Here is a 24,856-nt window from a genome sequence, read left to right on the forward strand (position 1 = left end):
ATCCTGTAACGCCGCCTCCAGAGCACACGGACCTGCCTCTGCACACCAGCGCCCACCTCCCAGCCTGGCCACGTCCCCTTCCCACAGTGCAGCCAGGGCTGTCCTTTTGAAAAGGCAGTTGGGTTGTGTCACCCTCTGCCCAGTACCTTCCATTCTCTCCGCATCTCATGCCAGGTGGAAGCCAGCGTTCCTGGAATGGCTTCAGTTGCTCTCATGACTCTCCAGCCTGCCCTCCAGCCCCTCTCCTCCTCATGCCCCGCGAGTGGGCATGAGACTTCTCCCGCGTGAGGCCCTTTATTCTTGGGATACAGCACTTGGGGCACCGCTGGGGCTGATTCCTCCGCTTGCGACCTTCTCCCCCCGGGCTAACCGTCCCACCCGGTCTGGTTGGGTTGAGCTCAGCCTCACGACCACCTGCTGGGTCCTGCCCGGCTCTTTCTCCCTGCCTCCCTCGCTGGGCCCCCCGTGTCCTCTCCACATTTTCCTGGTGGCGCATTTTAACCTACTTACTGGTGTCTTAAATTGCTTTCTTGGTCACTGTGCAATGTCCCTTTGCCACCCTGCAGGCTGGGAGATCCACAGGGCAGGGCCTCTGTGACATTCCCTGAGGTGATGCACATCATTAGGTCGATGCCACTTAATACGCATGTGTTAAATGAGTGAAAGAATATTGGGACTTTTTTTTTTTTTTTTGGCATTTACAGCAGAATCCCACACTCAAACTTCTCAGGAAGCGATGTCAGTGATAATTTGAGAATATTCAGTTGATGTGGTTAAAAATAGCCAGTGCAAGGGTTTTTTAGGTTGCTTTAGGCAGCCTCTGGGGTGGGAAAGTAGGCTGAGTCCTACATCATTTCCTCCCTAGAAAACATGATCTCAGGCTCTCTGCCAGGATGGGATTCCTCAGAGGCTCAGCTAAAATGCCACCTTCTCTGTAAAAGCCCTCCTTTGCCTCTCATCACCCGTGACACTTACCTGTTCCATTTTGTGTACCGTCTACGGCGAGGGGACAGCATGAGCAAGAGACAAAACCCTTGCTTCGCTCCACTTCGTTGGGGTGGTGGGATGCGGACGCGTGAAAGAGAAGCAGGCAGTTAGAAAAGACGGCTGTGAAGTTCAAGACTAATCAGGAGTGAAACGATGAAGGATCAGGACCGGGAGGAGGGCGGGCTGTCCCCAGGGGCCAGGGGTCTACAGTTTCAACCGGGAAGACCTGTCAGGGCCTCCCCCACAGAGAAGGTCAGATCTGAACAAGAACTTGAAGAGTAAGGTCTGGGCCAGGTGGAAATTGGGGGGTTGCATTCTAGGCAGAGGAACACCCCACGGAAAGGCGGAAAGCAGGAAGGCGTGAGGCGGGAAGAATCTGGTGTCTTGGGGTCAAGTTGGCTGCAGCCGAGGGAGCAGAAGTTACTAGGGTTCGTTGTGTGTGTCCCGCCTCGAAAGCATGATAAGATCTTACTTCCGCAAAGCTGAGTATACACCAGGCTCAATAAACGCTGTTAAATAGTGACTGAAACTGTTCTTCCATGCTTTAGTTCTCTTGTCTGAAAATCTAGAAGTCAAGACAGCATTTGCAGTAAATCAGCATGTACTAGGCACGTTTCATTAGTTCTTGGGATACTCTTCTTAAAACCATACTTCCACTCATTTCACTTTCATACCAAAAAAATGCAGGAGGAGCTAACATGCTTTCATGTAAATACAAATGGTAGTAAAATTTGTAATTTCCTGAAGTCAGTTTCTAGGTAATGTCGTCTTGATGAATATTTGTAACTATTTTTTCATAGAGCCAGGCACTTGATAATAATTTGGCTTGAAGGAAAAAGCATGTTCACCTTTCAGATAGGAAAATTCTACCTGTAACAATGTTTGACTCTAACCCATGAATGTCAGAATTCTCTCCTAACAAAAACAACATGCAAATTTATCTTGTAATTAATGTAACTTGCATATTTATAGTTGTTTTTATCTTATTACTACTAGTCAGTAGCTGTCTTTTTAAAAAAAAGTGATGTCAGTAAACCTTTCTTGTTAAAATCAGCCTGGAGGCTGTACTTTGCTTGAAGTTTCCCCTTGGTTGTTAGAATTTAGCTGCTGGGAACATTATTTAAGATTTATTTTTATTTAAACTCTCTTTTTTTTTTTATTTAACACTCTTAAGTGCTTGGAAGATATTTTTCTCAAGAAAGGATGAGTGTTGCTATTAATTCTAGATTTCAGAAATTCAAAATATGCTGAAGTAATAGAAAAATCCAGAAGGATGATCTTTGTAAACAACTTACTGTAAGTTGTGCTAAGTGACCCATATAAAATACATGTTCTGAGCGAAGATAAATATTGTTTCAAGACATGTATAAAGTAAGTGTTCAGTAATTACTTACTGGCTTATTGAAAGGTGTGTGTAATAGGAAAAAGTTGTTATAAACAAGTCATTCTCAGAGGTATAATCTAGCTCCAGGAAGAAATGCTTCAACTGCCCAGAAGTTGAGATTTCAAATACAAAAACACAATTAGGAATAGTTTACTTAATGTAAATATTACAGCATTTTTTAAAAGTAAGAGACAGACTATCCTTGAAATAATTTAATGTAAGTTGAGGAACCTTGAAAACTAGCAAAGATAAACAATCATATAAAACAATTTGCATAAGGAAATGGGCAGCAGGAGGTGGAAAAGCATATTCATCAATAACTATTTGATGTATATTAGAAAGAGAACAGTTGGAGACAAGGGAGCCTAATATGAGTCAGAGCCCTAAATCCAAGCAGGGATTGGAGAGTTCAAGTTAAAATGGCACCCACTGGAAAGGGAAAGGAGGTGTTGAGTTAAAAAACTAATAGAAAATCATAAAATTTATAATGTTTAAAAAAATTTTTTTTAATTCTGCAGATCTGATTTTCTTCCTCCAGAAAATAGTACAATAGAAAATTTTGAATAATAGATAAATAAAAAAAAATAATCATACAGAAGGTAATAAAACAACATAGCTTCATATTGAATATAGGCAACAAAAGAGAGATTTAATCAAAATACACTTTAATTTTTCTAACTTGGAAAAAATGGAAGTCAGTCTGAAGGAGATATTAAAAGTTCAGTTTTGAAAATGTGGGTATGACGAAGCATCAAGCTTGGCACACTCTTTAGGAATTTAGAGATTGGGGATGAAAGTTTAAATAGGAATGCCCTTAATGTTATTTTAATGAATGGGAACATTTTAATCTTCTAAATAAGACATTCTCAAATTGGACTTAAAATACCATTTTAGAGATAGTTTACGGTTACTTTTCACTATTTATCCCCAGAAGGGTAAAAGAAATCAATGAAGAAGGAAAATTGAGTTTGCTTTTTAAAATATTTCAACTATTCCATAGGTTCTTGAAAAGAAGGTATACTCTCTCTTTTTTAGGTCTCCTGTGGGTGTATTATCTGCGCCATTGTTCATTGTCCATCGTGCCTTAGGGGTTCTGTACACTTACCAGGTTTTTTGCCTAGAAAGTCTACCAGCCATACAGTCTTACCTTGCACAGGGAATGATGCATAAAATCTTCCACTGTTAATGTCTTTTTTCTGTTTTATTTAACATTTTCGAATATTCTAACTTTATCCATGCTACCATTCTTTTGATGCACAGTGTTTATAACTGTTACATCTTTGTTATGGACTACCATACTTAGCATTATAAAATACACTTTTCCAGTCACATTTAATGTTTTGTTCTTTTCCTTTTTCCCTTAAATTCAACTATGACGTTCATGACCCTTGCTTCCCCTCTGGCAGCAGCAGGGGAAACGTGAGCATTTGTGTAGAACGTACCATAGGAGAGGTCTACACGCCATTACACAAGAAAGCATCCCCTTGGGTGTGATTAGATTTGAAAAATACATTGCAAGTATTTACAAGACAAGTGCTATTGTCATGTGTGTAGTAATTATTATTGGATGGAATTATTAGGGGAATAGGTTTTGTTCTTTTAAAAAAATTTTTTTCATTCCTGCCAGATTCAGAAATTAAGGAAAGAGCCAGACCTTCACAGACAAGGAGCAGTTCATGAAGGGCCTGTCAGGCAGGGGGCATTTGGAATCCCATGCATGACAAATGTTTCATGATTTTCAGCCTCATTTTTGCTTTAAAATAATTTCCATACATCAAAGTCATTACTAAAAATCTAATGAAACCAAGACTTAACTATATGAATGAAATTCTTTATTTAATAACTATTAAGAAAAAAACAATTCAAGTTTTTGCTAATAGGATTTCTTTGTCAGTAACCATCAATTACATTATATATTAAAAAAAATGAATATATTACCAATATTCATTATCACATTCTGTGTGGATATTACAAAGAAAAACAGGACATGTACAATTATAAGTCAGACATTTGTAAAATCATTATTAGAGTTTACTGTGCCATTATAAAATGTTACATTTGTAATATTTTAAAGTAAATAATATACTGAATTATTCCTTATATTTTTAAATATAATATTAAATATTTGAAAATAAGAAAATTTACTACTATAATACACTTTCAAACCCTACTCTTTGAACAACCTCTAAAATTGAGAACATGACACTCCACTAAAAGGTTACACATTTTCCATATAAAATGTGGTAGGTGAATGAGAGGCACAAATGGACCATGGTAGTCTCCGTGACACCCTTTCACTCTTCTCGAAGAGGTCATGAGCAGGTTGGCTGGGCGAGCCCTGGTCAGCACTTCTGGGACACTTCCTCCCTGCTTCCCTGCAGGGTGGCCATGGGGCCTGCGGAAACCCCTTGGTCACTTGGGTAAAGCTTTCTAGAGTAATAAAAAGATTCCCTTTTCTCCCTGTGTCCGAATTCCTTGTTAAAGACTCACTGAGGGTTAAGGGAGGAAAATCAAACATCCTGAACTTTTAAAAAGAGTTTTAAAACATGTTATTAGCAGAAAGGGACCTTGGAGATCATTCAGTCCATTGGGTCATGTGTCCACCAAGGAAGGTGAGGGGACTAGCGCTGTGATGACACACACATTATTGGCAGTAGAGCTTGCTTGGCGACCAGGTCCCTGGCTCCCTGCTCAAAACTCTTTGCCACTGAATCTTAAGTAGTGGCTCTTGTCTTGTCTACCGTGTAATAATTTAGAACATAGGTTTAAAATTCATTGTTCTAGATAGTAAATATATCTGTACCAGTGTCTATGTAAACGGTGTGATGTTTGTAGCTACAATATAAGTGAACTTTTTATTTTGATTGATTTATTTGTTTTTTTAAGCCATGAGGAGAAATACTCCACAGGAAGTCATAATGAATGACCTCTAAACCTTATGTTTCTTTTTATTGATTGGAATACCTGCTATGGTGATTAGATCCATGGCGGAAGTAATTGGGAAATGAAATCTTTATGTATGGACTCTGTTGCTAAATATGTTAAGGTCTCCAAATAATATAGTGTTACCTTCTGTGAGTTTGGTAAGAATTCTTATGCTATTGTGGAAAACCAAGATCCAGTCCAATGGCTGTTCATTCTGTTTGTTCTTTGTGGTCATATAAGACAGTTACATTTTTAATATGGAGTTACCATTTATTTTCATGGCTATAGATTTTATTTTGATTTTGATTTTTTTGATTTTTCATTTATATTTTAAATAGGGATATATATTGAATATAAATTTTATTACCAAGTAAAAGAAGTTTATTACTTCCAAATACACGTACATGTAGGACACTGGATATAAACTCTGCATCTTTTGAGCATCTTCCTTTTGTTATTTTCCTTGTTGACTGGGAATGCTTTTACTTGGCAATAATACACATAGGTTTTTATTTGTATAAAACACAGTATTCACTCAAGGTATTAACTGAGTACCAACTATTATGACTTTACCATCCAAAGGATGAAAGAATATACCACAGATCATTCAGATGAGTAAATTCAGATGATGTAAGGTGGTCAGATGTAATATGGAAGCAAGAAAAAGCAGAACAGGGTAAAGGGCATCGAGACCACATTATGAATATGGGGAAAGTTTGTAAATTGGATAGTCAGATAACATTTGAGTAAAAACCTGAAAGACATGAAGAAGTTAGTTCAGCTGATACCCGAGGGAAGATGTGTGCAGCCGAGGGCAGACCCCCAGGCTGCCCGGGGCTCGGAGTGGGCAGGAGATTATATCCACAGCAAGGGGGAGAGCTTGGCCAAGTAGGGGGTGAGGGGCATAGTCGCAGGTGAGGTCAGCCAGGTGTTGGGGAAGAGCTTCAGGGACGGTGATGAAAGCCTTTGTAAGAGTTTTGGCTTTACTCCGAGGGAAAGGAGTAGCCATGGCAGGTTTTGAGCAAGGCACCCACCCTCACAGCCTGTTTCTGTTCTCGTCTCAAGTTACCACAATTCTGTTGTCATGCATACTTAGGATTCATTAACAAATGGCATATATATTGCACAGTGCATTATTCCTATGATTTTCTTCAATATTAGAGTTCCAAATGCATTGGTATTAGTGTCTAGACTTATAGATATTGTTAGTTTATCTATTTTTAATTTTTTAAATAGGTACTACATTTGTGACTATTACTTGTCCAGTAATAGAGTTCAATACTTATTAACATAATTTATCTATGTAAATGGAAAGGCTAGCTTCCTATTATTGTTCGTCATTTTCAAAAGCAACCAGCTAGTAGATGAATGTTCCATCTTTTCTCTCACTTTAGGTAATAAGTGTTTAAAATACAATAAATCTACCAGTTCAAATGCTGGGACTCTTTAGTAAAAATACCATATTCAGGCCAGACTCCTCCAGAAATACACATTTTGTTTTCCCTTTAATACTTGAGCAACTGTTTAATTTTCAAACTGATGACCTCCTGATTAGTCAGTTCCATCTACACAGTGTAAAAATCAAAGATATGGTTGAAATGGGAGTCATAATAATGCTGAGAAAAGAGGGAAAAACTCCCAACAGACAATGACTTTATATCCTTTAAACGTCTGTCTCAATCAAAACAAACCCACACGCTTGCTTCCTAGTCGTGAGATGGTCTGCAGCGTACAGCCCCTGGGTTTTCCTCATGCAGTTCTGATGGAGAAATACTTCAGGTCTCAGTTTAAGTAAAAAGAAAATAATCTTCCACATATATATCGTCTTTGGGTAAAGCAGAGTAGTGCCATTTAGAATCTCATGAGAACAAGCCATTGGAGTTATGTAAACCTCTTCTCTCAGAATGTTTTCTACAAACAAGATAGGATTTTTTAATATTAGCATCTTTAATTTTAGTACAGAGAAATTTTTACATCTTATGCATTATGCATAATGTAATTTAAAAGTTACTGCATGGGAATTGGTCACATTTGAGAAATATAAAAAATAATAAAAGTTCTTATACCATAAGATTATACTTTTTTACTGTCATTAATTAAAACAATTTAAATGGCTTTCATGCCAATTACTTTCTCTTACTTCCAAGTTCAGACTTTGCAGGAACATTGTCAATTGTACTGGGAAAATATAATCCTTTCAATTATCTTAATTTGAACGTATTACCTGTTGAAGCTGCATAAAGTTTTAATCGTGAACGTAACATACTGTCTTACATGATTTAATTCTGAGCAATGTGCTTCTTTAGTATGCAGTGTCTTGACGATTATCTAACCTAGAACTTTCCAATGATTCGAGAAAAACATTCAGTTAATGAGTTCATGCCACAGCTTTAAGGATAATAGAGCCAATCATACACCTCCTACTATCCCCCCAGTGAAGTTTTAAAAATTAGGTTATGCTCTTTAAAGAATAGAGAAGAAACAAACACTACAAACACTTGAGAAAAACTACTTATTGAAAAAAACAGAAGTATTTTTTCTGGTTTTTTTGCTTTTGTTGCTACTCCCTGCAGGTCTTGTCATCATTCCTCAGCAATGATCAGTCAAGGCCAAAGTCGGAAGTTACTAGTTTTCTTTACATTGTGAAATATGCTTCTAAGGTTTCCTTGAGATAAGCTCTGTCTTTTGATTCTGTTGCTGGGACTCCAATATCTTTTCCCATATAATTTGAGTTGACCTGTTGAAACTGAAGGACGGGTGAAGCTAACTTCCCCTTCCCGTGCATAGTAACTAAAACAAGGAAAGACACCCAGTGAGACAGGGGAGAAGTCCTTGGAGTTAGTCCATGTTTGCTCTGTTCATGGGCCAGACTCTGAAACGCTGGATGTAAAGACCCATCAATCCTCGTCTCTGATCTCAGAAGCTCATCACCAAATCTCATGCAAACTCCAGTTACTAGCGGGAGCCTGGAGTGCGGTCTGTGCCAGAGATTAGCAATGTCATGTATGGACGCCGCTGCCTCAGCTCTCTCCTGTTACTTTCTCTGCAATTCTGACTTGTACTTTACAACCACTGGAGGTGACTGGCAGGGACCGAAAATGAGCTTTGTGTGTATTCATAAAATTCTGGGGATTAGTAACGTGAAAGAAAAAGATTTATGTGACATGCAGGTTTTCTTATATAGGCTGAGCTGTCTTAAGATGTGCCCCATGGTGAGCAGAATACAAAAACAGAGAAAAGGCACATTTTGTTGTCCCACGTTCAAAGGCTGCTTTGTAGTCTTCTCTCTCTAAACCTTTATTTTTTTTAACCACCACCATCTAGGAGTCACACAGGATATGATCAAAAGATGCAAAGGGCAGTAAGTATTTGGAGTATGGGACAAATCAGCAGGGCTACAGTAAAAAAAAACAGTGCATCTCTGTATTTTGTTCATGGTGCTCATTCAGCCTGTAAGGGAAGCAGCGAAATGACAGGCGTATGCTTGGCTCAGATAAAATCAGCGTTACCACTACCACATTTAAAACGATTGTTATGGATTTTGCACTAATACTTCCCTGGCCTTTAGGGACCAGATCATGAGAGAGTATCCCCTCTAATGAGAAAAAGAGAGGGGCAGAGACAGGGAGAGAAAAGAAAAGGAAAATCTTACTCTGTTTTTAAAAATATATATACATATTTAGCTTTTTAAAGTCTCCGGTGCTTGAGAAAAGATAGTACTTGCAGAAATGACATATCTACTTTGAAATGCTGTCATTTTGCCTAATTCCAAATATTCATTAGACAATTCAACATACTTAACAGTGGTCCAGGACCACAAAAGGTAGTTTTGCTCCTAACAAATTGTGACAATTTGTTTGTGATTAATTGTGAAAAAATAACTGTGATATATGCATTTTGAAAATTCTGCTAATGTTCATGGTAAAACATAATAATGTGATTATCAGGAGATAATTTTGTTCTTTATTCTATTCCATACCTATTTTGATATAGGAAATGTACTTTTAAATATTCCTATAATTTGGTATTTCAGAATATGGTTTTAAGTTTTACTTTGAGCTAAATTTTTGTATATTGTAGGTATATATAAGAGAGAAAATTTAGTATCTGCCTTTCTGAAAAAATGGTCCTTCAATTCAGAATAAATGTATAAATTCTAAAATACCAAGTTACATTAAAAATCTATCATTATGTTTAGAATAATACAACAGTGTTTGTGAACGTTCAATGAAGTAACTCAGGCTATCTTTTAAAAGAGAATTTGTATTTTTTTAGACTCTAACTTTTCTTTCACAACTTCAGTTCATAATTAGGAATTATTTTGTAGTTATTTAAATCATTAGCTTTTAAAGTTACATTTTTATTTTCAAGACTATCTTCAAATTCCTCAATTACATTTTAAATATGCTTCAGTTCTAATAATATGCTATCATTTGATCATGTGCTTTGAATGTGCTAATAGATGATTCCCATCTTTGCCTTTTTTCACTGGAGTTTTAAAGAAAACTGTGACCATTACCTTTTTTTTTCTGATTGGCATATGGTTTAAACATTTACCATATTTTTAATCTATTTAATTCTAATAGTATAAATGTAATTCTTTTTTCAAAATAGTTTTAAAAACTCATTTATTCTTTTGTTGTTAAAGTAACAATATAATACAAGGTAGATCAAGATCATACTGATGAGTTAAATTTTTTAGAAGGTATTCATAAATAATTCAAATATTCCCTTTAAAAGCTTGATAAATCCATTTAATTATAATCACATTACATGTAGCACTGATTTTATTTTTTTTAAATCCACAGTTTATCTGGCACAATGACATAGACAAACTAGTGCTGTTTCTGCTGTTGTTAATGTGGGTAAACAGTTTTGTCAGTGATCATAAAGATAAGAAGCATCTTAAAATTGCCTTGGTCTGGAAGTTCAAATGTAGCAGCAGATTAGGGTACTTGATCTGTAATCCAAACCGCTAGACTTGATTGGTGCAGTTTTACAAAGGGTTACATACTGTTTCAAATTTAAAAAGTAACCTCATAATGCCATATTGCCTCATTATATAACACAGAATGCTTATTTCACAACACAGAATGTCTTATTACATTGAAAATTCTTGGCAACTATTGCAGCTCCTTTATGATGTGCAGAAGACATTCAGAAATTTTTTTTCCTAATACACAGTTCACCGTCTTAACCCAGAATGAAACACACAAGCTAAACTGCACAATTCATGTAAGTGTGAAGTATCGCCGTTGAAAGCAGCATATCCCGTTTTCCCTCGAGGGTCCCTTTAGTCACCAGGTCTCCCGGCTTTCTAGTGTTCTCGAAAAAGTTGCCTATCTAAGGAGACTTAAGTAATGATTAATTTTTAACATTTTATTACTCACTAGATATACATATATGGAAATGAAAATTAATACCCAGGCTATTGTACTATATTGTAAAATTCCAGTGAAGGCAAAGTATTAGCAACCTGTGTCGTCTCATCAATACAGACCAAATGACAGGCACTGATGCAGAAAGATGCACAATTAAGAAAGAAATGTCTGTTAGTAAATGATGAGCTTAAAGGTATATTATGATTAAGGGCATTCTACCATCAATGAATACATGATTTCCGTTAGGTTTTTTTCAATATTGAAAATAGGATCTTCTTTCATGAGGGATAAAAGAGATTCTGTCCAAGGAGAGGAGGAGGCAGGTGCTCAACACAGGAAGGGCATCAGAAGATGAGTCAAGGCAGAGGGAACAGCAGGCGCGCAGAGGCTTGTCTTCCAGGAATTAATTGAAAGGCGGAGCACAGTGAGCCAGGCAGCGCGCGGTGGGAAATGACGCTGGAGAGAGTGCCAACAGCCTTCTCTGCGGACGGGGTGCGCGGGGGTGTGGCGGTCAGGAGCATAGCGGGGCGCCGAGGAGGGATGTTAGGCAGGAGAGTGACGTACGTCATGTGTGTTTTCACACAATTCCTCCAGGTTCTGAATTAGCGACATAAGATAAGGCAAAGAGTAGACCCATCTAGGGAGATGAAGCTATTTCAGAGAAAATGTATGCCAGGCACCACATTATTTCAGAGCAATACTTAGGAAATTATTTTCAAAATTATGTAAGACTTTATTGAACACCTGGAAATAACTTGTGATGAATCAATTACTTTAAGAAAAATACCACCCTCTTTCCCTAAATTAGTTTGTTTAAGAGCGAAGTGATTTTCACTTTCACTCTCAATGTCATCAGCATTTTGTTTGGAATTTAATGGTTTTGAAGTTCCAGTATCGTCTTTGGACTTTTTTGCTGCTGTCTTTTGTTTGATGAGGGTCATACTGACAATCGTCAGTCTGGTGTAATTATCAGAGCAGAATTTTAGAGACGAATATATTCAGTAAAGGTCCAAACATTGCCAAGTAATTAGCTGTGTCATATTGTATGATGGGTGTCCTAATCTCAGTTTTTTCTTCTATATGATTAAGATAATCCATTACAGGAAGACTTTTGAATCATCTCCCCAGCAAACCTGCATGAACACCCTTTACCAGTTACTCAGAAGGAAAAATAAGATGACTTATTTTTGAGAGCTATGGGACCAAAAAAAAGGAAAATTGTTTGTAACCAATATCCATTCCCCACATTTCTCTTTCTTGGTCTCAAAGTGAGAAATTCTCATGATTCTGACATTTGTCTGCAGGGTAGACATGGTGGAAGGTTTGAAGTTAATGACCTCTTTTTGACCTGTTGTACTTGGTGGTTGGGACAAATTTTCCAATTAATTCATTTATTCAGCAAATACTAATTGAGCCTCTACCAGGTGTCAGATACTGTAATAAGAACTGGACATATGAAATGAACAAAAAACAAACTTTTGACCTTATAGTTTTTACATTTTGGTGAGGACAGTCAGTAAAGAAAGTGAATAGGGAACAATATGTCCAATGTTGGCCAGTGTGATGGAGAAAAACAAAGCAACCCTGGGATGGAGAGCCCAGTGTTAAACTGGACTCTTCACCACCCTCCCATCTGGGGTTGGAGGTAATTTCCTAGCCCTAAGAATCAGGGCTGCCCATGACTACTTTGACAGTAGCATGGACAAAAACCATACTCTGTCATTTCTGGGCTCAGCCGTAAAGAACTCTGGAACCTTCTTTTGGAGCTCTTGCTCTGGTGGAAGCCATCCCTTATGTCCGCCATGCTATGAGGCATCTTCCTTACACAGCCACCTGGAGAGGCCGCCGGAAATGAGATGTCCCTCGGCAGCGCTTGGCTGTTCCAAGCCTGGCCGGGACACCACACGTGCAGGTGAAGAAGCCCCGCAGGACATGGGCTCATACAAACATTCAGGCACTTCTGTCCCCACTTACTTGGCTGTGACTGCTTGAACACTCCCACATGACAACTGTCCGTGTGAGTCCTTTAAACCCAAGAGAACGTGAGATATTGTAATATATCATCATTTTAGGAATGGCTTGTTAGACAGCAATAGATAACCCAGAAAAACAAACAGGCAAACAACATCTTGAACAAATTTGAAACAAGCTATGCCAATATTGATGTTAATTGTCGCTATAGGGGAAGCTGAGGCTTTGATCAAGATCTCCAGATGGCACCTGAAAAGGCAAGATGTGTTCTGCAAAATCCTCGTGGGTGTCTGGGCTCAGCCCAGTTCTGGTGCTCCACTTTTTTCTTTCCAGGGATTTTTCTGATTGTTCATCAGACACGTGTCTCTACCTGATTGCGCTCTCACCCTGGGGGCTTACTTATTACAGTCTGAAAAGTACGATTGGAATCTTTATTGAAGCACTTTTCTGCCTTAGGGAAATAAGTTTAATTAATCAAAACATTCTTGCTAAGTCAAGTTGACCAGTACAGAATGTTCTCTAATTAGTGATTATTTTTAAAAAAAAGATCTGATTCATAAATATTAATATTATAAAAATGTCCATGATAAAAACATTTTAGAAAGAAAATTGTCGTCATTCTCCTGGAAAATTCGCAATCTGCTTTCACATACTTTTCAGTATCAATTCACAATAATCATTTAAGAAATCGCCTGTGTGTGATCATACCTCCATCATAGGGTCACTGTGGAGATCACACCAGTCAATATATTACTTAAATCTTGATGCTGTTTCTGATGCATTGAAGCTGTTCAAAAAGTTCTTATTGGTGTCAGTTAGTTATAAATGGTATACTCTAATAATTGTTCAAAATTCTTAGAGTAAATCCTTCTGAATCCTGTAATATGCATATCTAGTTCATTAACTTGTTTAAAGCATGTTAGGCATTTAATGTGATCTTATACAACACTTCGTGGTTTCCATATGCTGCAATGTCTGTGAAGCAGAAACCGCTGAAGCACTGAGAATGACAAAGCTTTCAGGGGAGATCCTGAAATCTCTATTTTTGAAAAAAATCCCTGGTGATTTTAGTACCCAGCCACAAAATTAGGGGGTATAAAGAAGATACCCAAACTCTGCATATTCTTTTCTTTTTTCGAGCTGTTCTTTTTAAAATTAAGAACTGGTTTAAGTGCAGCAGTATGGTATGACTAAATTATTTAACATTAAAACATGACATTTGAATTTGTAATCTTGAAGATGCCACTTTGTTCCAAATTATTCAAATGTTTACCTTAACTCTGTACTTTGTTCAGCCCGGGAATGTGTTTAAATAACATGTTAATAAAATTTTTAATACTCTTTGGGGATTATTTGAACAATATCCAGGAGTGCTTTAAAAACACAGATGATCATGTCATTAATTAAAAGATTAACTATTAGAAAGTCTGTTTGCTATAAACTTTGCAGTGTAAAGCATTGTCCAGAAGCACAATTTCGAGCTATTGTCGCTTACCCTTCAGTGTGTTACACTAGGCACCAGGGACATTTGTTCTGCGACTATTTTAATGATTTTGAACTCTAAACCCACTACCACTCTGTTCGGTCCCTGGCTGTTCTATCTAATTGAACATTCAAGATATCACAACCATAGATATTTTTGGAAAGGTTTCTGAAAAGATGCTAGAAATTTCTGATTGTACTTCTTACTAGTATGTAGGTTTAAACAGGGTGGATTCTAAATTTTCTTGCCATTTTTGTACACTCACTATATGAAACTAGTAGGTGCTCAACACATGTTCATTGAGTACTGATACGGTGATTCAGCGCCCATGCCGCCAGCAGGCATAGAAAGGAGGCAGGAGTGAAACAGACTCAGGACACCAACTCTTGATTTAGTGGCGGTGATCCCTGGATGGCCAAGGGACATTTCCTTGGATGATAGGGTAAGAGAAAGGCAGGCAGGCCTCATGCCACTAGCATCTCCATAAACACTTAGGAATCTAATTGAATTGCTAGAAGTGTTCAGAAACAGTCCTGTGAAAAGTCATTTAACTTTAGCTGACATCTTCACATTTCCCTTATCTGATGGTGGTTTGTCTACGACACCTCTTGTCCACAGGAAGAGCTGTGGCCATACAACCCAGCATATGGCTTCTCAGAGGTACTGTGCTGTATTGGCAGCGGTCATGGGGCAGCAGTAAGGATGTAAGGACTGCACAGAGGGAACTGTCCCCAAAGGAAAGTCCTACCCATCTGGAGACTCATGTCCTCAGTTGTAGAAAACTGTTTCATAACATTTGATAATTTGCTAATCTTCATTTTCTCTCTTTTTCTTGTTGGACCTCATTATATCCTGATGTGGATATTGGTCATCTGATCTTCTAAGTTGCTTATCATTTCTCTCCAGTTTCCATCTTTGTCTTGCTGTTCTACCTTGCCACAGATTTCCTTTTCTTTGCCTTTTAGCTCTACCATTAAAATTTAAACTTTTGCTGTTACATTTTTATTTAATAAGAGCTTCTAACTCTTTTTGCAGTTACCTATTTTGAGCATCACTCTTATTTCAAGAATGCAACGTATTTAAGTGTATCCTGGGGGAATACAGGAATGTGTGCGCGCGCACCCTTTTTAACCCTTCGTCATCTGCTGGCTTTGTCTCTCATTTCTCTGGGTTCACATTTATCACTTCTGTATCTTGTCTGTTGCTGTCTCCCACCTCCAGTATGACAGCAGCAATTTTTGTGTATTTTATTTACTTCTACAGTTCTGGCAATTAGCATAGGGCCTGGCACCTGGTGGAGGCTCAAGAACTATTTGTGGAACGAACTGATAAAGGACAAAAATTGAACAAAATGTTAGCATGACAAGTTCAGCAATTTATGAAAAAACACAGTATGACTCAGTTGGATTTTTCTCCAAAATACAAGTTTAGTTTAAATTAGGAAAATTTTTTGAAATGGCAGATAAAAGAAAGAAACGTAAAATTATTTCAACAGATGGGAAAAAATCATGTGTGGAGCTCAAAATTAAAGAGACTTCCCTTATTAACCAGTAAACCAACAGCAAATATCATACTCACAGATAAACATGGCAAGTGTTTTCTTTAATGTTACAAACAAGAAAGGGTGCTTTTTATCATTACTTCTACTCTTCTCACTGTATTTTGCCCAACAAAATCAATAAAAATGTACAAACAATGAAAAGAAAGTTTAAAATTTTCAGATAACATATCAACACAATCACAGGAGCAAAATAATTCAGGTCAAGAAAAGAATTTGGGTAAATTTCTGGCTATGAAATCAGTATAAAAATACCAATCATAATCCCAACTAGTTAAATCATGGAATTGGACAAACTGTTGCTAAAATGTGTATTGGTAATAGAAAAGGGTCATGAATACCATAATACTCATAAGGGAGATGAATGGCTTGGGGGAATTTTCTCTACCGCAAACTAAGACATAGTGTAAGGCAGTGATAAACACCACAAACGGTCCCATACCTCCCTGGGTATGTCGTAGTGACAAAGGTGACCTTGTAGCTCCGTCAGGAAAGCATCAACTCAGTGGAAAATGGTGCTAGGAAAAATGTGTCAGTGAATAAATTGTCAGCCTCTTGTCAGTCTCACCTATCCACCTCCTTTCCAGAATCCACCATTGTGCTGGCCTGTCTTCTCCGTTGTCTGCCCCCCACCCTGTCTTGTTTTGTTTCTTACTGGTTTAGGTTCTTCTCCCTTTATTTGGATGTGCTTTGTGAAGCAAGCACAAGCAAAGGACTTGTGCTTATTTCATCATGTCTAATGGGAAGTGAATTAATCCTGTATCTCATATTTTTAAAAAAACACTATCTCAAGAGCTCCTATTTTCATTGAATTTTTATATTAGAAGTCATTCTATAACCCTGCCACCCACTGGACAAATTCTAAAATTTCAGAGTGTGTTGAAAAGAAAGTCTTATAATTCCTTTAAATTTTTTTTTTTTTTCCTGTAAGACTAAAGGCATAGCGTTAAGTCATTTGAGAAAATACAACCAGGAACTAGACAGGAGACCTGCTGCTTTGGGTATGTAGATAGTGTCTACAGCGTGTAAATTCCATGATCAGTATTGGAGCCATCAGCTGTCTCCGAGGAGCAATGGCTCTATTCTCCTATCTGAGAATTGAAAATGTTGCCTGTGTAATGTAATTTTTAGGTTTTTATAGAGGTTTTCAAAAACTATTTGTGGAATGAATTGATAAATGAAAAAGTATCGAACAAAATGTTAGCACAGACCTCCCTGGTGCTAGCATTCCACTCTCTGTGCTTTCGCGGGTACTCGTGGAATGGCGTGGTTTCCCATCCGAGGTGCAGCGGCAACGCGGTGAGGGGTGACATCAGACTCCTGAGCCCTGCAGGCTGGCTGTTGGGAGCCCATCCTGGGCCCAGAGCACGGTTGCTATGGTGACTCGGCTGCTCTGCCAAGGCTGCTTCTCACTGTGGGTGGAAAGAAGCTCCCCTGCCAGCAGCTATGTGGGATTCTGGCAGCTGGAGAGATACTGCAACGATGCGCCACCTCCCCAGATGGGAGTTCTGAGAGTCATCTTTTAAAATCTAATGGGCAACTCAGGCCCTGCGGAAGAGTGGGGGCAGTTAGGACCTAGCCCATCACAAGTGCAAAATGTGCGGGATAAGATACTGAACAGTTTTTGTCTTTAGATAGAAGGAGGATCAGAACTGAAATAGAAAGGTTCCAGCTCGACCAGGCAGTAAGGACTTTGTATTTGTCAATAGGGGTAATATAATTTGAGGGATTTAAGTGACAGCAGCTAAGCAGGGAATAAAGGAAATATTTCCATTTGATATGGAGATGGTCAGCTCATTTGGAAATGCCTACTAACTCAGGTTGTCAGGTGGGCTTACCCAGTATTGAAATGTATCTCCTGTTTTTCTCAATTTACAAGGCTCTACTCAATAAAAGCCATAACTAGTGCTGTGGACTGACACTGAGACCACCCCCCACCTTGCATATACAGAGCCTCAGTTACTAGGCTTGCTTGCACTTAGTAGGTGGCTAGCATTGGTCCACCTAAGCCACAGTTGAGAAAACACAAAGTAGAAACTGACTGAAGCAGTGGCAGAATTCATCAAAGGTCCTCACTGGCAGTTTGGTGATCATCTGTGCGTTTGCCACTGTATTTGCTCCCGGGCCATTCTTATGTGGAATTTGTCTTTTTGCTGCTATAGGCTTCAGGGTGAGGACCCAGCAAAGGTAATTCCTCCTTATAAGTTTGCCACTTGGACTCTTTCTGTTTGAACTTCTGTTCCTGAAGGGTTTTGTTGACTGTGTGAATCTGGCTTGACACCTCCATATTTGTGTAGAAATCCCTCGATCTTATATCAAGTGCATGCAGAATATTAGGGGGTAGAGGTCACCTAGGAAAGGGATTTGAAATCATGCGGCCGTTGGGGGCACTTGCCAAAGATATGGATAACTCTTTTTTGGGTTGGTACTAATTTCATTTATTCTCCTCTTTATTTTTAAATAATAATAAGGTTAAACATTTACAATATTTATAATAAGATGGAAAGATGGAGAATAGTCTGAAGATTTTTTGCTGCCCTGTTACTCTCCATTCAAAACTGTGTTCAATGACATTCAGATTCCACACACACTGGTCTCACCCATCTGCCAGTACAATTCTTCCTATCAGATGAAGTGCCAAGCTGTTCAAACCTTATCTACTTCCCCACTGTGTGTGTGTGTGTGTGTGTGTGTGTGTGTGTGTGTGTGTGTGTGTGTCACGGGAGGAATGCGCAGGAGATGATTTTGCCTGTACATGCATGAGCCATGGAACTGAGGAGCTGTCCAAACTGCTTTTTTCTTTTTAACCTCCTCTGGGGCAGATGAGCCATAATTCTCTTCAGAAGGGCAGTTCAAGGGTCAATATTAAAAGAGGAAACTGGCCCACCTTCTGAATACAAAGTTGCTTCACACAGGAACTTGACAATTATCACGTGTATCATATGCTGCTATGAACCTATGGGCATCCCAGGTAAACGCACACACATCTTCCTGGGACTTAACCATAGGAAACGGTACATTTTCTAAGCTCATTTATTTGTTTCTGAAGAATGGAACAGTCAGTGCTGTGGAGAGTTTTTGAGGAGCTTCCTCATTACAAAAGGAGATTTGATCAAGAATTTCCAAAAGCAGAAAAGTAGGAGTGAGGGACAGGGGTGGTGGGAGGTGAGACTGAGATGGCCTCAGGAACCATCTTCACCCACATGTCCTAACTCATTAGTGGCTGGCACAGAGTATCTCACCAATATTTCTTACTGCCAACCATACCTATAAACTTAAGCATTTCTTGTTAATCTCTTAGAAGAAGATATCTAGCAGCCACCTAGAAAATTCTGATACTATTTTAAATATTAACAACCGTGGTTTTCTGTTATCTCCGATGAGATGTTTAAAGCCAATTTTTGACAATCAAAGGATAAAGCGATGAAATTTCAAAAAGCAAAAGAGATGCCTGTGGTCAAGAACTTTTGAAAATCATATCACAATAGTCATTAATATTTATAACAGTTAAAACACATCTAACAACAGTAGACATCATGTTTATTGGGTGGTTGCTCCACGTCATGCACCGTTTTATGTATTAACTCAATTGATGTTCACAAGAACCATGCAAGGGGAATTCTTACTGTCACGTTATGCAAGTGATGAAATAAGTATACTTACCAAAAAACGCACAGAGTGGCAGAGTCAGGATTCTACTTGCTCTGGTCTCTCCCTTCTGCTGTTCCTTTTCTACCATGTCTTCTTCATTATTTTTATTTTTTACCGTGCAGCACAGCAAGAAATAGATTTTGCATTACGCGTCACCACCAAAACAACATATGTAAATATCTGAACTCAAAATATTCTAAAATAATTCATGCACTCAGATATTGTCCAGTCTATTCTCCTCCACTTTTCATAGTTGCTGGTCAGAGCTCACTGAGTTGGCCTCACAACTAACAGGTTTGACTCACTTTTTAAAAGGTACAGCAATAGGGAGTTCAAAAGAATAAATGTCATTGTAATAAAAACGTAAGCCTGTGAAATTCGAGAGCAGTAAAGCCAAGGTAGAATGATACGCCTGCATGTGTGGTAAAGATGAATCATTATAGCAAGTCTGGTTGGGAAGGAAGGAGTTCGTTGCTTTGGGGGTAGAAGAAGAAGCCACCAGTGGAAGCAGGTATTTTCTGATCTATGGAGAATGAATTTATAATTAAGAAACCTGATTTTCATATTCTCCAGGGCAGCTGAGGACTCGATTTACATCGTTGACCTGTTGTCATCTATACATGCAAATATACTTTCCCGTAATGCTGAAGTTTGGAAAAAATGTTTGATAAGGCTAACAAAAGAATTGATTTCTGACATGTTTCTGTTGCTGCTCCGCAGGGTGTTTTGAGTGCTGTATCAAATGCTTGGGGGGCATTCCCTACGCCTCCCTGATTGCCACAATCCTGCTCTACGCCGGGGTTGCCCTGTTCTGCGGCTGTGGCCATGAAGCGCTTTCTGGGACTGTCAACATTCTGCAAACCTACTTCGAGATGGCCAGGGCCACGGGAGACACGCTGGACGTCTTCACCATGTGAGGCACCCCAGTACTGCTTACTTATTTTGAGAGTGTGTGTTCACATTGCTGTGGGTTGAATAAATAGGAGTCTAGAGTTAAGCGAGGCAATGTCATCTATAAAGAGTGACATTCTGTATACAATCAGTGTATACAATCAGTGAAAAGAACACTGACCTCCACCTTGAATACGGGACATACAGCAGAAGATGACAGACCAACTTAGTGCTTTAATGTGACTGTTAGGTTTTATCTATAATTCAGTTACTGTTAAGTGGAATATGTGCTTCTCTAGCTCTGGAAGTAAAAAAAAAAGTTTGCTGGTCAAGTCCCTTATTGCTTAATATTACAGAGAGCAAAAGTTGAAGATTGAATTTATTTCCAGATAAACTTCAAGTTCAGATAATGTATTCAGTGATTCAATGCCCAGAAAAGGAAAATAACTTACTTATTTCACTTTATTTTGTAATCCCAGCTGATAGTCAACTTTGTAGTGCATTAGCCACGGAAACATCTACCTCCCTACAACCTGTGGCATTTATTTCATGCATCTTGCTACTGTTTGATCATAGCATTTTTCATGTTGCTCTATTTTGTTATACTGAATAAATTCAAACTGGCTTTATTTATATGTACCTCTCCTGAAATAGATGCTCTCTGAGTTACAAATCTTAGTGCTTATATGGCTGGTTAGGGTGACTTGTCTTTTTACTTTTTAGAACTCCATCAGAAAGGTTGATCACATTTCTTACTTATCCAGGGAAGTTCTTACTGGCCTGGATAATAATAACCTAAGACCTGAATCTAAGACAACACTTGGTCAATCAGGACAACTTTCTAGGTAGAAGATAACTTTTCTCCAACTCCAATATCAGAAAATAAATGTATTACTAAATTTTTTACTAATCTCTCAGCTTCAGGTCTTGAGCAAAGTATTGTTCACAAATTGTAATTTAATTAATTCAAGGTGCTGATTTCCACAAAAATGAATGATATTAAGGTGCACATTTCTATCAAGTAATAGAGCAAGAGTCTTCTACTTTTGTGGAAGTACAGGAAAAAGAAAGTTGAAAGATATGTTTATCTACAATATATTGGCACTTAAATGTGAGAAAGAGTAGTCATAAAATAAGAAGTATAGCAAAGCACCTGTAGAGAATGGGTGCCCCAGACCCCTCCACACACACGCACAGTGTTAGGAGAAGGGAGTGGATTAGCTACTTAATTAAGAAGTGAAATTATTTAAAAACGTAATCCTTGACTCTAAAATATCAATTTAGAGCTCCATCAATGTCACTGACAAATGAAAATGAAGAATTAATTGCAAATTTTTAAAATCATGACCTAAAAAAAAATGAAGGACTTACATCAGTGCCCTTTGATTTTCCAATGTAAATTTATTTCACAAATTAGTTCTGGAGAATTAGCATTATCCATTAAATTGAATTCTTTAAGCCAGTAGCAGACAGTTTATCAATTTCCATTAAATTAGCAATTGGGTATAAATCGATCCATAGAGTCTATGAACTATATCCATCATTTAGAAATAATAATTAAATGTCTGAAAAGCTTTGGATGGTTGCAAGCTGGTTTGCAGAGAGCCTTAAGGAAACCATTTCAGTGATATATTTTAATGTGATAAAAATGACATTTTCTTTTTAGTTTTATCTCAGCCTACACTGGACAAAATATATTTTCACTGTGCATTATTTTAAGCTACCACAGATGTCCTTAAAATCTACAGATGCTCTATATTTAGGCTACATCCAAATTGCTAACTTTAGTTATAAAAGTTCATAAGAAATCATAAGCCTAGTAAGTGGCATGAGGTGATTATCTATCAGAAACCCATTGTCAAGATAGGTATTTGACATTTAGACAGCAAACTTTGATATATCACAGAGCTCTACTAAAGCTCTGAAGGAGTGGTAAGTGTGAGAATAGAAATCAGAGATCATATGCATAATTTGGTACTTTTCCTTTGGCCTTTTGCTTTGGAATTAAATGTGAAACGAAAATGCATTTTTGGAATGGGAAGAATACCATTTTGATTGGAATAAAAACAAATGCTCAAATTACCTTCCTTTTCATATTTTAAATAACTAAAATTCCTTTCATTAGGCCCCCTGGGGTTACCACATGAATTAAGACTCTCTCCCCATCAGCAACACTTCACGAAAACACAGAAGGACAATAAGTACCAAAAACCACTGGATACTGACCGCCAAACGATGCGTTCAAGAGTCGCATGCAGGCCAGAGGAGGTAGAGGTTATCCCTGGAGGCTGCCTTACAGCAGTGTCCCAGGAATCAGGGCGAGGGGGACACAGGACACAAGATAAGGAAATACAAAGCAGAGGAGGCGAGAGATGTGTTTGCAGATAATCCGTCCATCTTGCTGGAAATCAGCTAAGGTGAGGTGGGAAAGAAGGTGTAAGAGACTGTGAAGGAAGGATTGTCAGCCAGCATTAGTAAGTCACAGGGTCTGTTTCATTCTTCCACGGTTCTCATGCTTGACCCAACCAGTCTAGGCAATCCCACCTTGAGTGCCTACAAGGGGAAGAAGCCTTTACTGGACGTGTGAGCTGCGAGATAAAGCCAATTGCCAGAGGCCCCGGTCTTCCATCTGGGGCCTGGAGACCTGAGGGGTTGCTTACTCCTTTATTTCAGCTTTTGTGTCTTAGTTTCTCCACGGTACCTTACTCTTAAACACATACGCACATCTCGGCTGGTTGGTATCTCAGTGTGCAGGGAGATGTGTGAAGGGCAAGTCCACTGGACTATGACAGTTCGTTTCACTAACCATCTGTCTAGCGAGCAAAACCGACTTCTCATACATAAATTTGCAAATAATCTCCATTCTCACGCAATCTGTATTTTAGGCATGCAATTCTAACTACCACCAGGCCTCACCAAAGGAAGGTGATCTGAAGTGTAGCTCCTACATTTTCAGCCGACGTCACCCATTAAATAATTTTGTCATACTCCTTTTCAGATGTGGAGACCCCCTCAGAGAGAGAAAAGAGTGAATTTCTCAAAGATTTGTGAGCCTTTGATATATTTTTAAGTATCACTGCATCTGTCCTCACTACTTGGTTTCCCAGAAGCTTTGCATCCCTTAACTTCAGCTGAGTCCTTCAAGTCCAAGGTCATTTTTCGGCTCCAAACTGTTGTGACAATGAGTGCATAGCTCAGGCTGCTGCTCCCATCAGGACATATATTCCTACAGTCTCACTACAACTTCTTTTACTGTGGCATAACCACGCCAGCCTCCTCAGCCCTGGGAATGGCTCACGGCTCTGCCACTTTCTGCTGTGTGATGAGATCTATTTTCCCATTTGTGATGCAGACTTCTAACCTGACAGCCCCTTGGCAAGGTGTTATTATTGTGCTCTGTAAGTTTCTTATTTTTTTTTTCTTGATCAAAGTCTTCTTTTTTTTAATGAAGGTATTATTGTTATACACTCTTATGAAGGTTTCACATGAAAAAACAATATGGTTACTACATTTACCCATATTTTCAAGTCCCCACCCATACCCCAATGCAGTCACTGCCCGTCCGTGTAGTAAGATGCTAGAGTCACTATGTGCCTTCTCTGGGCTACACTGTCCTCCCTGTGACCCCCCACACCATGTGTACTAAATATAATACCCCTCAATCCCCTTCTCCCTCCCTCCCCACCCGCCCTCTCACACCCTCCCCTTTGGTAACCACTAGTCCCTTCTTGGAGTCTGTGAGTCTGCTGCTGTTTTGTTCCTTCAGTTTTGCTTCATTGTTACACTCCACAAATGAGGGAAATCATTTGGCATTTGTCTTTCTCCACCTGGCTTCTTTCTTTCTTTTTTTTTATGAAGGTATGATTGATATACACTCTTATGAAGGTTTCACATGAAAAAACAATGTGGTTACTACATTCACCCATATTATCAAGTCCCCACCCATACCCCAATGCAGTCACTGTCCATCAGTGCAGCAAGATGCCACAGATGCACTATGTGCCTTCTCTGTGCTACACTGTTCTCCCTGTGACCTCCACACCATGGGTACTAAACATAATACCCCTCAGTCGCCTTCTCCCTCCCTCCCCACCTGCCCTCCCACACCCCTCCCCTTTGGTAACCGCTAGTCCCTTCTTGGAGTTTCTGAGTCTGCTGCTATTTTGTTCCTTCAGTTTTGCTTCGTTGTTATACTCCACAAATGAGGGAAATCATTTGGCATTTGTCTTTCTCTGCCTGGCTTATTTCACTGAGCATCATGTCCTTCAGCTCCATCCATGTTGTTGCAAATGGTAGGATTTGTTTCTTTCTTATAGCTGAATAATATTCCATTGTGTATATGTACCACATCTTCTTCATCCATTCATCTACTGATGGACACTTAGGTTGCTTCCATCTCTTGGCTATTGTAAATAGTACTGCAATAAACATAGGGGTGCATATGTCTTTTTGAATCTGAGAACTTGTATTCTTTGGGTAAATTCCAAGGAGTGGGATTCCCGGGTCAAATGGTATTCCTATTTTTAGTTTTTTGAGGAACCTCCATATTGCTTTCCACAAGGGCTGAACTAACATACATTCCCACCAGCAGTGTAGGAGGGTTCCCCTTTCTCCACATCCTCACC

The 24,856-nt window shown here is 38.8% G+C and overlaps 1 protein-coding gene across 3 annotated transcripts in view; it reads left to right on the forward strand.

Annotated features, from left to right (window-relative positions):
- Positions 1 to 24,856, forward strand: part of GPM6A (glycoprotein M6A) — a 238,611-nt gene that overhangs the window by 179,972 nt on the left and 33,783 nt on the right. For all 3 annotated transcript variants that reach the window (XM_036996129.2, XM_017651847.3, XM_017651845.3), the window contains exon 2: positions 20,061 to 20,253. In XM_036996129.2, coding sequence (XP_036852024.1) covers positions 20,061 to 20,253 — 193 coding nt within the window. The remainder of the gene's footprint in view (positions 1 to 20,060; positions 20,254 to 24,856) is intronic.

This window comes from Manis javanica, chromosome 12 (genome assembly GCF_040802235.1).
Source record: "Manis javanica isolate MJ-LG chromosome 12, MJ_LKY, whole genome shotgun sequence".
Lineage (NCBI taxonomy): Eukaryota > Metazoa > Chordata > Mammalia > Pholidota > Manidae > Manis > Manis javanica.